At 36.2% G+C, this 12,148-nt stretch overlaps 1 protein-coding gene across 1 annotated transcript in view; it reads left to right on the top strand.

The window, feature by feature from the left end:
• Positions 1-12,148, top strand: part of LOC122346569 (potassium voltage-gated channel subfamily KQT member 3-like) — a 26,065-nt gene that overhangs the window by 6,361 nt on the left and 7,556 nt on the right. Inside the window, exons 5-9 of the mRNA XM_043241289.1 lie at positions 5,411-5,501; positions 5,596-5,722; positions 6,287-6,459; positions 6,757-6,930; positions 7,936-8,046. Coding sequence (XP_043097224.1) covers positions 5,411-5,501; positions 5,596-5,722; positions 6,287-6,459; positions 6,757-6,930; positions 7,936-8,046 — 676 coding nt within the window. The remainder of the gene's footprint in view (positions 1-5,410; positions 5,502-5,595; positions 5,723-6,286; positions 6,460-6,756; positions 6,931-7,935; positions 8,047-12,148) is intronic.

Here is a 12,148-nt window from a genome sequence, read left to right as displayed (position 1 = left end):
TATATTAATCAGTTATTTAGTATATTATTGTTGCCAAATGATATTTCTGACAGTTTTATTTGTTTACTAGAAAAATTCACTCAGCACCCATACTGCCCCTGAAAAAAAGTAACTGGACTGGTCTTAAAATCAAGAAAGGAAAAAAAAAATCTTGTTTGCCAGTTTGATTTAGGAGGCTATTACAGGCTTTACTGTAGCCTGTCATGTTGAGTAAATGAACAAACCTTTTTTTTTGAGCAGAGTGTTCACTACAAAACTTCTACGTGTTCACAGGCCCCAATTAAAGAAACAACTGAAGAAAAGTTGTTCTGCTTTAGTTTGAAAAGGGTTACAAAGTCCATTTCTTGGCCTCTGTTGAACCACAGTGCAATCCATTACCTGCAAATAGAGTAGTGGTGAATATTCCCAGAAGTGGTTGACCAGACAAAAAAAATCTTCAAGAACACGGCAGCTCCTGATCCGGGAAGTCTCAAAAGATCCCAGAACAACAGCAGGCATCTCAAGCATGAGCTTAAGCCGGTGTTCGGGACTCAAATCGTCATTTCACTGGCTGAAAGGAAATGAAAGTAAAGTTTTAGAGTGGCCTAGTTAAAGTTCTGAGTTGAATCCTATAGAGAGGAAGAGGGACGTGAAAAAACAGTTCACATTTGAAGACCTAGTTTGTCAGGGTTAAAAGAGAGTTGTTCAAAGAAGAACGAGTACCTCAACAGAGACGAGCAATGCTCTGAACAAACTCGAGGAGGTGTTTAGTTGCAGCTATTGTCATCCTTAGAAGATATTAGGTTTAATATGTCACTTACTTTTTCACAGTGGCGATATGAGAGTATGTTCACTATAGTAATAATTGAAATGCATTTTTTTTATGCAGGTTATTTCTATGCAACATTACATTTCGTAAAAAAATACAATCGTTAAGATGTCTTAAAAAGCCATACCGTAGTGCTGTCTGATAAATCATCAAGACATAAGACTAAATGTCTAAATAATGCTAACAACCCTGAGTATTTTGAAATCAGCCGAAAAAAATAGACCTGAAAAACAAGTTTTGTCTGCACATGCTTGCTGCTTTGTGCTCTGGTCTCTAGTGAGAGCTGTAATCTGCTGTTCCCTGAAATCAGCTGAGAAATACTGTGCTTTTAACATCCACCTCACTAATAACCTCTAATGGGGCTACATGTCTCTCACTCTCTGGCTCCTTCTCTTTTCCTCACGAGTACTACAGAATAATTCACTGTAGTATCCAGCATGCTCTGGGGCAGAACCACACGGCTGCTGTGTGTGCTTTATTATAAGGGATGATGTGTCCTGTTATGACTCACCTCATATATCGATGCTCCCATTACAGCCAATATGCCCTCAACATCGATCAGACAAACAGTTACACGCACACACATTCTCACAGATGCTCTCACGGCATTAACGAGACAAAACACAGGCATAGAGAAGCTTCCGTGACAGACTCTGTCTTTAGAAGACGTCACAGTATTTTGGGTTTTGGAAAATTGATGTTGTCTGCATTTCTGCTGTTAACTTGAACTTTGTGCTTAAGACTCAAAAAGAAACGAAATGAGAAATAGTGTAGCATTTTGTTCTGTAGAATAGAGTATCCCTCGGGAACAGCTAATGGCAAATATATAGTAATATGTATAAAAATATGAGCAAATTTCCAGTAAAGTTAATAGAATGTTTATTCAGAGTTTTGCTTTAGCAAAGTTTTTTTTTTTTAAATAGCATTTTTTAAAACTTTATTTATACATCAGTAAACAAATTTTAGGTGGACATTCGTCTAATGTTTTATATGTTACTTTTTTACAATGTTCAGAGAACATTTATGTAACATTCCCACAATATTTATAAAATGATCAAATGGAATGTACCCTTAAAGGAATAGTTCACCCATAAATGAAATTTTGTCATCATTTACAAAATCTGTCTGAATGTCTTTCAAAGGATGATATTTTGAAGAAAGTTTATAACTGGGCTGTTTTGGGTCATCATTGACTTCCATAGTAGGGGAAAAATTCTATTGGAATCAATGGTCACCCAAAACAGCCTGGTTACAAACTTTCTTCAAAATCTCTTTCTTTGTGTTTGGCGGAACAAAGAAATTCATACAGATCCGGAACTATTTGAGGGTTAGTAAATAATGACAGAATTNAAAAAAGTGGGCCTTTTGAATTAGTTTTTGTATTATTATGATCAGTAAGTTTTTCCATTACTTTCATATCAAAATAAGTTAAGCCATTTCAACTTAAATGGGTTTTAAAGCTGACAAACCCCAGCATAACAGAGTTATGCAGTTAATCTTTAAATGCACCTCTTTTTATAGTTTTATAAGCCTCTAATGTAAAATGTAACAGTTGTAAATTAATTAGTAGTAATAGATAATAATTAATATGCAGTCTCAAAAATATGTACCTTGTCTCTGCATGCCAGTGATCTTCTTTGGTTTTTAGTTAAAAACTGCAAACTGTTGCCTCCATTCGGTGGAGGATAAAATGGTCCCAGATTTAACTGTGTCCACTTACCAACTGAATCACTATTGATTGGTGTGGATTGCTCTCACCAACCTCTATATTCAACAAACATCTCTAACAATCCCGTAGTTCTTTGTAAACAGCACTGAAGGGGGTCATTTTACGAACGATCAAATTTTCCTTGATGCTGTTTGATAAAAGAGTCTGATATACCGTGGAAACATACTGGAACTTTTAAAACCTTCCAAAAAGAGCTCGTATCGAACCTAAGCCGCACAAACCGCTTGTTATAAACTGACATCAGACAAATTAAGATATCAACATGTGACTTTGAAGGGTTACACATCGATGACAACTATAGTGTGATCAGACACTTGCTGTTGCTCTATTTTTTTTGTTTTGTTTTTCTTATTGTTTATGTATCTTGTTTATACGAGGAAATGTTAAAAGGTTTTTGTGTTTTTCCACAGTCTTGTTTTGTTTTGCTTAGTATTTATGTTTGTTTCGCTTTAGTTAGTTGTTTTGTTTTGTTTTGTTTCGTCTCTTTTCGTTGTTTTGTTTTCGTTGTTGTTGTTTTTTTTGCTTTGCTTTTGTTTCTCTTAGTTGGAAAATTCTTCAATTGAAACCATGCTGCAAAAATGACTCAAATCACAGAGAATCTTTAATAAATAAATGCATCAGCACATGACCATCAACGGTCACACATCAGTGATGCCTGTCGGGTGATCTCACACGTGTATCTTGTTGCTGGAATGCAGTCATCTAATTTGATTATGAAATAAGACACCGCCATTATTTTTCAGGCTTTGACATTATAGACCTCACAAACATTTGATTATGCAATATTAGATCTAAAAATTCCCTGTAAAGCGTTGATAGTTAAACAGAAAAGGGACACAAAACTCTTTAACAGTAATTATACTAAAATAATGCATTTTATTTATTTTTTATTCCACGTTGTTTTATTTTTGGTATTTTTAATAATAAGTGATACAAATAATTACAGCATTTCTATGAAGTGGAAAACATTTTGCATGTGCAGTTCTTTATTTCAAACTAATTCGCTTGATCAGTTTGAGGCCTAGATTAATTATATCTAAACATATTTTTTCATGATCATTTCTGCATTATGGGTTGTAATGTGGTTTTCTCTCTTAATAGCCCTTTTCATTAGGAACATTATTATATTTTAGAGCAACAGTTGAGAATGAGCACCCTGAGAGTCATGGCAATCTATCGCTCTGTTGAGGGAAGCATCGCTCGTCGAGAAAACCATACACACTTCAGTCGACCCACAGTAAGAGAGAGAGAGCATTATGACCATTACAGGTTATTAGTGTGCTGATGCTAAAAGCTTTCACTGGAGACCAGATGCTGAGCATGTAGCCGTGTGTATGGCTGTTTATATGTGTGTGTGTGTGTGAGGAATTTGTGTAACCATGGAAACAGCACAGATATAACCTACAAATGTGAAACCATAGAAACTGCCAACAGGTCAAATGACGAATAGAGTGAGGACGATAAGAGAAATATGTGAGTCTGCATGTGTGCTCTGCTGGATGCCATACAGTACTGCAGAAAACTGCTTAATCACTCATACACAAATCATTACACACAGTTACGGCTGCGTTTCTGCGTCTTTGGAACTTAATCCTTGCTGAAGGTTTATTTCACCCCCCAAAATTTGAATGATAATCTATAAATATTCTATGGCTTATATAATGCTTTATAGAGTATTCCAGTATTTCCAAAGCCAATATTTCAGAAGTAGCACTACTATGATTATTGCATTTATTATTTAAGATACTTCTATAGTTTATAAAGCTATTTAGTTTATTTTTTTATAGTATGTCATTTCGTTGTTTTGTCAATTTTAGAATTACTTTGAAATACAGTTTTTACAAATTTCAGTTCAATCAGATTAACCCATAGTTTAGTTTATTTCAAGTAGCTTGTATTTTTTTTTTATGTTTTTTTGTTTTAGTTGGCTACAATAAACCTAGGAGTTCATGTTGTGACATGCATCCAAGTACTACAAGTGCTAAATAAATGTAGGGAGGAACTGGGCTTAATCCAGTAGTTCTTGATTGGTCGGAGGCTGATCTGAATTAAAACTTAAAAATTGTTAGGCTACTAAACAGAAACATACAGTGTTAAGTACATACATCTATACAGTCCTGCATACTTTACCAGAGATAAGTATGTAAAAAAAGTTACATATGCATATGCAAATAATAAGATTTATTGCATAGAGAGGATTTAATTTGGCCTCCTTCCCTGTTGCGCTTTTCTGCTTCTTTTATAGTCTTTATTTTATTTAATTTTATTTTATTTTTTTAACAATACAAATCTTTTTGTATTGTTAAAAGACACATGGCTAAATGATGACAAAATGTATTTTACTTTTCAGGGCTCGTAGTTAAATACCCAGACAAGCGAGCAAAGCATGTGTCTTTGTTTGGCTTGAATTACAGGAAGGAAAATGAATGAGCATCCTATACAGTATACAGCCACCCCAGGTTTCTGATTACCTGTTGTAAAAAATTAAGCGTATAAATCTTACCAGCTCAGCATCTAGCAATAGGACTGTTGTGCACGTGTGTGAGAAGCGAGGATATATCCAATACATGCCTCTCTCGCCCAATACAGTGCGAATATTCAGCAGCCCCCTCTGCTGGTTTAATCATACCATGAGCGTTTTAGGTAGCAGGTCTTTCCAAGATATAAAAAAAAAAGATTTTATCATGACTCAGCTGAGGTATCCATAGCAACTAAAAATTTTCATTCCATTTTTTTTCCCACAGCTATGTTTTTATCTATCTATCTATCTATCTACCTATCTATCAATCTATATACTGTATATATATACACACACACAAACACACACACACAATGAATGAAGCATCCGCTCACTCTGTTTTCTGAAACCCTAGGTTTCTGATTGTTTTGGGATGCCTGATTCTGTCCATTTTAACAACGTTCAAAGAGCATGAGAAAGATTCGGCTCACTGGCTGGTGATTCTGGTGAGTGCGTGTCTTCTGTTCATAGTCCGTGCAGCGTTTGCGTGTGAGATTAATGTTTGAGAGGAATATGAATGAATGTTTCTCTCACCTGTAGGAGACATTCACAATCTTTATTTTTGGAGGCGAGTTTGCATTGAGGATATGGGCCGCCGGCTGCTGCTGTCGATACAAGGGCTGGAGAGGACGGCTCAAATTCGCCCGCAAACCGCTGTGTGTCCTGGGTGAGTTAAACTCACTGACCCAAACAAACACGCAGTCACAATGAAACATGTGCATACAAGCGTGCACATACACTATTACAGCTGGAGAAAGCAATTTCATTTGACAAAAGAAATTGAAAAAGTAAAGGAAAGGAATTTATAATGCTACAAAAGATTTTAGTTTTCATAATAATATTAAGCAGCACAGAATGTAAATTTATTGAAAGTATTTTTTTTTTTGCATAATTAAAGTTTAAAAGTCTTTTTAAAGTGTAAAGTAGCCTTGTTACCTGACCTGAAGCGTGCTGATTCGCTAAAATGGACTTATCAGCTTTTGTTCAAAAACAAATTCGGCTTCTGCAGTAAAAAATCGCGATGCCTTGAAAGTGGACAATACCTGCTTTTTTGACAAAATGTGTTCGGATCACACTATATGTGGAGAGTGATACACGGCAATCGGCTCATTTTTAATTTATTCGAATAGAAAAGAGTTATTTTAAATTGTAATAACATTTCACAATATTGCTGTTTCAATTGTATTTTTTCTCAAATAAATGCAGCTTTAATGAGACTCTCTGTTGTCAGATATCTTTGTACTGATTGCTTCGGTGCCGGTGGTTGCCGTACGAAACCAGGGAAATGTGTTGGCCACGTCGCTGCGCAGCCTGCGCTTCCTGCAGATCCTTCGAATGCTACGAATGGACCGCCGTGGAGGCACCTGGAAACTGCTGGGATCTGCAATATACACACACAGCAAGGTATCCGCGCATGTGATGTGATGTACGCCAACAGGCCATTCCCTCTTGATCAACATCTAAGAGCACGTCTTGCTTGTTCAAATCATGTCAAGCTCAAATAAACCAATGGGGTCGACAATACGCGCACATTCCCAAAGACACACACACACTCATGCCTCAAAAATGCTACGCTCTGCGATACGCAGACACGCAAAGTACATACGCAAGCACAAACAATCAGATTTCGGCGTCTGGTGAAGTTTGATCTCAGTACTGCTGTGTGTGTGTGTGTGTTTCCCGGCTGGTGTGTGCGGTCAGGAGCTGATTACAGCGTGGTACATCGGCTTCCTGTCATTGATCCTGGCTTCCTTCCTGGTGTACCTGGTTGAGAAGGATGATGTCACTATAGAGCCATCATACAGCGAGGGCCCCTCCCCAACTCCAGAGCCGCAGGACTTTGACACCTATGCAGACGCCCTCTGGTGGGGACTGGTGAGAAAGACGCACTACAGGGTTTCATTCACAACTTCTTTTAGCAAATTGATTAAAATGAGAGTCATCTGTTTTTGCAAATTAATTCTTGATATATAGTAAAAAAATATTGTATATAGTAAAAATAAGCTCTCTCATTTTGATGCAGCTGTTCAGAGATTTTAGCTTCATTTTTGAGATGCTTTTTTTTTTTATTCATACGCTTTGAAAGCCACTTTACTGTTTGTACCAAGCTAATATTATAACTTATTTAAAAATAAATATTGTTATTTTTTAAAGGAAATATATGGTAGCTTGATGATACTTTTTTGATGTTTTATTTATACATTTCTAAATATGTTACAAAAGAATAAAAACATTTCCAAGAACACAGGATAGCAACAACAAAAACACACTTAAATATTTAGCAGTGGACAAATGCATTAAATTAGTAAGATAAACTTACTGAGCTTATAATATTTCACATTTATACATTGCCACTTTAAAGTTTGTGTTAGACTTGCATTTATTACTCTATGGCTTAATGTTACATTGTTAAAAGTTTTTTTTATGATTGAATGCATAAAAACTGCTGAAAACATCCACAACAAAAAACTAAATAATTGTGAAAAATACACTCGTTCAATGATTTAAGCAGTTTGGAGCTGGTGAAGGTTGCATAAAAGCTTTCCTCCATGATGAAAAGCGAAAGTCAATTGAATAGGAAAATAAAATTCAAACCATTGTATGTCACAAGTTCAGAAGTGATTTTTTTTAAATGCACGGCAATTCTTTTCACAGCAGCTCCTTTAAGACTACCATTCGCAAAGGTTTTACATCGGTTCCATTAGTACTACTGATTGTGACGGTTTTATAGCAGCCCCATATATACCACCTTTCATGACACTAACAGCAGCTCCATTAATACTACCCTTTTAATGGTTTTACTGCTCAAGTACTTTGATAGCCTCTTAGCTGTGCTAGCCGTAATCACACTGATGACACATGATTTCACTTTTGTGTCAGATCACCTTGACAACTATTGGTTACGGTGACAAGACCCCAAAGACGTGGGCGGGGCGTCTTCTGGCTGGGACCTTTGCTCTTATCGGTGTGTCGTTTTTTGCTCTTCCAGCCGTGAGTACAGTATCATTTTTTAAATTTACATAAGAGCACGTACAGCAATTTGTAACTTACAGAGTCCTATGCTCCCAGTTACTATTCTAGCTCTGTTATGTTACTTGATATTGCTTGATATTTTATTTATTCATTCATTTTATATAAAATATCACTGACAAAACTCATTATACGCATCTTCAGCTACACAGTGTGCAGTATATCAGTCTCGAAAGAATTAACCCTAACCATATGCTGGTATGCTGGTTAGGTATGTCTTGAAGCAGGGCAGCAGACTTTTTATTTTGTGTTGTTTCTGTTTCATATTAATACTACATTTCCAGAACCAAAAACCTGGTGTGACATAAAACAAACTGCGATTGGTTGTTTGACTTGTCGAATTAAACAGCCTCATGGGCAGGCCTCGGCCGTCAGTCAGTCTAAAGTGGCTACGCGAAATTACTCAGAACCGGCTTAAACCAGCTCAGGACCAACTATGGACCAGCAACTCCAACCTTCTGCCATGCTAAAACATAACCAGCGTGTGCTTTTTTAATTTTAAGCTGTTTGTGTTTGATTCACCGACTCATGAGAGACCCGAGAAGCTGAATCCTTAGCCATCTTCAAGAAAAGGCTAAAAACACAACTTTTCCATCTTTTTTTTTTGCTGTTCTAAGACTTGCACTCTTTATTTTTTTCTGCTTGCTTACTCTAACACTNAAAAAACACCTTGCTATGTGTACTGCATTAGGCTAACCGAGACTCGTCTTCTATTGCTCTTTTGCTGGTTCTGATTGCTTTTATTGTCCTCATTTGTAAGTCGCTTTGGATAAAAGCATCTGCTAAATGACTAAATGTAACATCCTTCGGTTTGGAAATGGTTAGGTATGCTTTGTTTAAAAAATAGCCAACCATTTCATGCTGAAGTGTGGTTATGTTTGTAGGGTATTCTTGGCTCTGGGTTGGCTCTGAAAGTTCAGGAACAGCACAGACAGAAACACTTTGAGAAACGTAGAAATCCTGCGGCTTCATTAATACAGGTAACCAAAAAACTACTTAAACTTAAACTTAAATCAGCAGTACATTCACCCCTTTAGGCTCATTCTTCAACTGCACATTTGCTTAATATTCAATACTGAATATTGATTTCAGGCTGCATGGAGATACTACTCCACCAACCCCGTCAGAGACGATCTCATCGCCACATGGAGATTCTATGAGACTGTGATCTCTCTGCCATGCTTCAGGTATCATACACATACTGTACATCGCTCACGAAAACCCATTTAAATATGTTTTCATTTTCAGGGACTTGCCTTTATGTTTGCCATCATCATGATTTCATGTTATGCCTGGGTTGTTTTATGATTTAACGGATACTCATGACAGATTTCACCTGTTTTATTCTCATGATTTCTGTGCATCTCTTTTTAATGTTCATTTATTTTGTTTATTTCCATATGTGTGTTTGTCTGCATGCAGAGACAGCATCATCTAGAGGTCTGCTAGAGGTTACAGGGAGGTACTTCACCTGTGCGTGGACAATTTACTTTTCCATCATGATTGAAAAATATTATTTGGTTGGAGCCTGAATACAAGATGTAACGTGTCTTAATATAAGAAATATAAGAAAATAACATTTGCAGTAAATAAGCCATGTTTGAGCTTATTTATATCTTCTTAAAATGTGAAATTAGCTTTCAGTAAATCAGTGCAAAATATGGTGCTCGTTTGTTCATTTATAGAATGAATGCAGTCTCAAATAATTACTTTTGACTATCTGGGACAGGGACAAATGTATACAAATTGTCCATTTTACTCTTTACACTACTCTGATGATGTAATTTATTTATTGTTTAAAAACATCTGTGAGAAAACACCAAAAAATTCACTTTTAACGAATTAATAGCTGAATTTGGGAGCAGGACTCAGTTATCACTATTAGCTAAAACTTAAACTTTTCCGAAACAATGTTAAAATAAAACAAGACTGAAATATTACATGAAAAACATTAAATGATAAATAGAAATGTTGCTTTTGCAACTAACTGAAATAAGTTGAAGCGCTTGCATTGCCAACTTAAAATAAATCTATACCAACTATACTGAAATAAATTTAAACCCAAATAGTAATATTAAAAATGATTAAAATTATTAAGTAAATTATATTTTATTTTAGAATGATAAAAAATATATTTATTTTATAGTATACATAGATTTTCATTAAATATAAAAACAGTAATGCTAATAATGTAGCATTTATTCATACTGCACCATTTCTCATACTTGGCATTGTGATTTTAGTGAGTAGCTTATAACTAGCAACCAATAAACAAACTATATCTGGCAACATTCTATTGATATGTTTAATTATTTTTGGTATGTGCAACACACAGTTATGTGAAAATACACAAACGCACCCTAGTGGTGATTTGGTGCAGATGAAGAGGGTTTTGTTATTTATGATAAATGTAATCTGGTCAAACTAAATGTGTGTTGTTTCTGTCACCTGCAGGAAGGAGCCTCTNTCTTATTCCCTGTCTCTCTCTCACTGTTCTAAAGATTTACAGCATCTCTTGGAAGTGTGAGATTAATGAATCTGTGAAATGTGTTTCCTTAAATAACTCCTAATAACCACCACCTCCATTAATTCAGTGCCAAAGGCGTAATGACCAGCAGTGCGTTTCTGTGTGTGCGAGACACCGGGAGAGCTCGTTTCTCAGTTCTGGGACACGCGGACAGTAGTTCTATATGTGATATTACCGAGTCCATTAGAAAAGAGTGAATTATGGATCACTGATAGATGGCAGTGTCAGAGCGGAGCGAGGGAGAGGGAACTCTAGTGTGTGTGTGGGAGAAGTTAATGGACGGCTGGATGTGTGACGTCCGTGTCACTGTAAGGAAAATGATGGGAACTGTTATTAGCGATCTAACCATGACGAGCCTTGACAAAGATGGACCGCGTATATAATAATCATGAGTATCAGTTGTCCTTGACCTGGACACTGGCCTGACAGTCCATTTGTTAGAAGATTTACAGATAGAAACAGAGGGAGAGTTGGGTTGTGTGCTGGGCTTGTTTGTAGCGCCTGACCCGAGACCTGTAATCCATGTTCGGTCCAGATCAGAGTTCAGATTACACATTAATGCTGCTAATACATTACCGCAAAACACACACCTACACAAATACACACCTGTGCAAATATTCACGTACACTGGGAAACTTGTAGCCTGACATTATCACTACCGGTGACCTACCAAACAAGCTGAAATGGAGAAACCGAACAGAACACACTTTGCTTTAATATCGTGGTAAACAACTTTTTCGTCACTTTGGGGGTTTTGTACTGAGCTGAAGATACTTTCTCCACCTACGGTTGGGAATCGAGAACAGATACCTTTTAATCTGGTTTCTTATTTTCTTGATGTTTGGTTTAGCTAACTATTCTTGAATGTCTAAATATAAAAATAAATGGAAAGTCCACATTTCTATTGCATTGTCCATATGGTCCAATTCTTGAACAAATGATTCTTATGAACTGATTCTTTTGAGTGAATCAGTCAAAATAATTGACAGATCAGACTTAAATAAGTTATATTATTGATTGGCTTTTCATTTGATGACAGAACGTAGCTAAAGATTCAAAACAGTCAAAAATATTTTTTGTTAAAAATAATTTTTGGAGCCCATAAGGGGCACAGAGATGAGGAAAATGTATTTCACAGTTTTCACATTTGCTCATAAAACTGCATTCACTCACAAAATTTATGCATTCTCTCGTGAATTTATATGCTTCCTTGAGCACTGTTTCCTTGAGCACTGCGCCTCACATTATTTCTATTATTTCTTTTTTGCAAGCGCATGCAAAGTTTTTTCTGGGGAATGCAAAATATTTGTGAATGAAAACTTTAATGGGGAACGCAAGGTTTTGCAAGCGAAAACAAAAGTTTCTTGGGAGAACGCAAAACATATGCAAACTTAATCACAGGAATGCAAAAGTATTGCAAGCAAACACATTTCCGAGGAACACAAACGCAGGTGATTTCAGGTCTTACTATCTGTGGCATTTGGCGTACAGACATTTTGTTCCCACAATGTAAGCAAAACCTGACCCACTGGTACA

Source organism: Puntigrus tetrazona, chromosome 6 (assembly GCF_018831695.1).
Source record: "Puntigrus tetrazona isolate hp1 chromosome 6, ASM1883169v1, whole genome shotgun sequence".
NCBI classification, from domain to species: domain Eukaryota; kingdom Metazoa; phylum Chordata; class Actinopteri; order Cypriniformes; family Cyprinidae; genus Puntigrus; species Puntigrus tetrazona.
The sequence above is the reverse complement of the archived record's forward strand: the minus strand, read 5'-3'. Positions and strand labels throughout refer to the sequence as shown.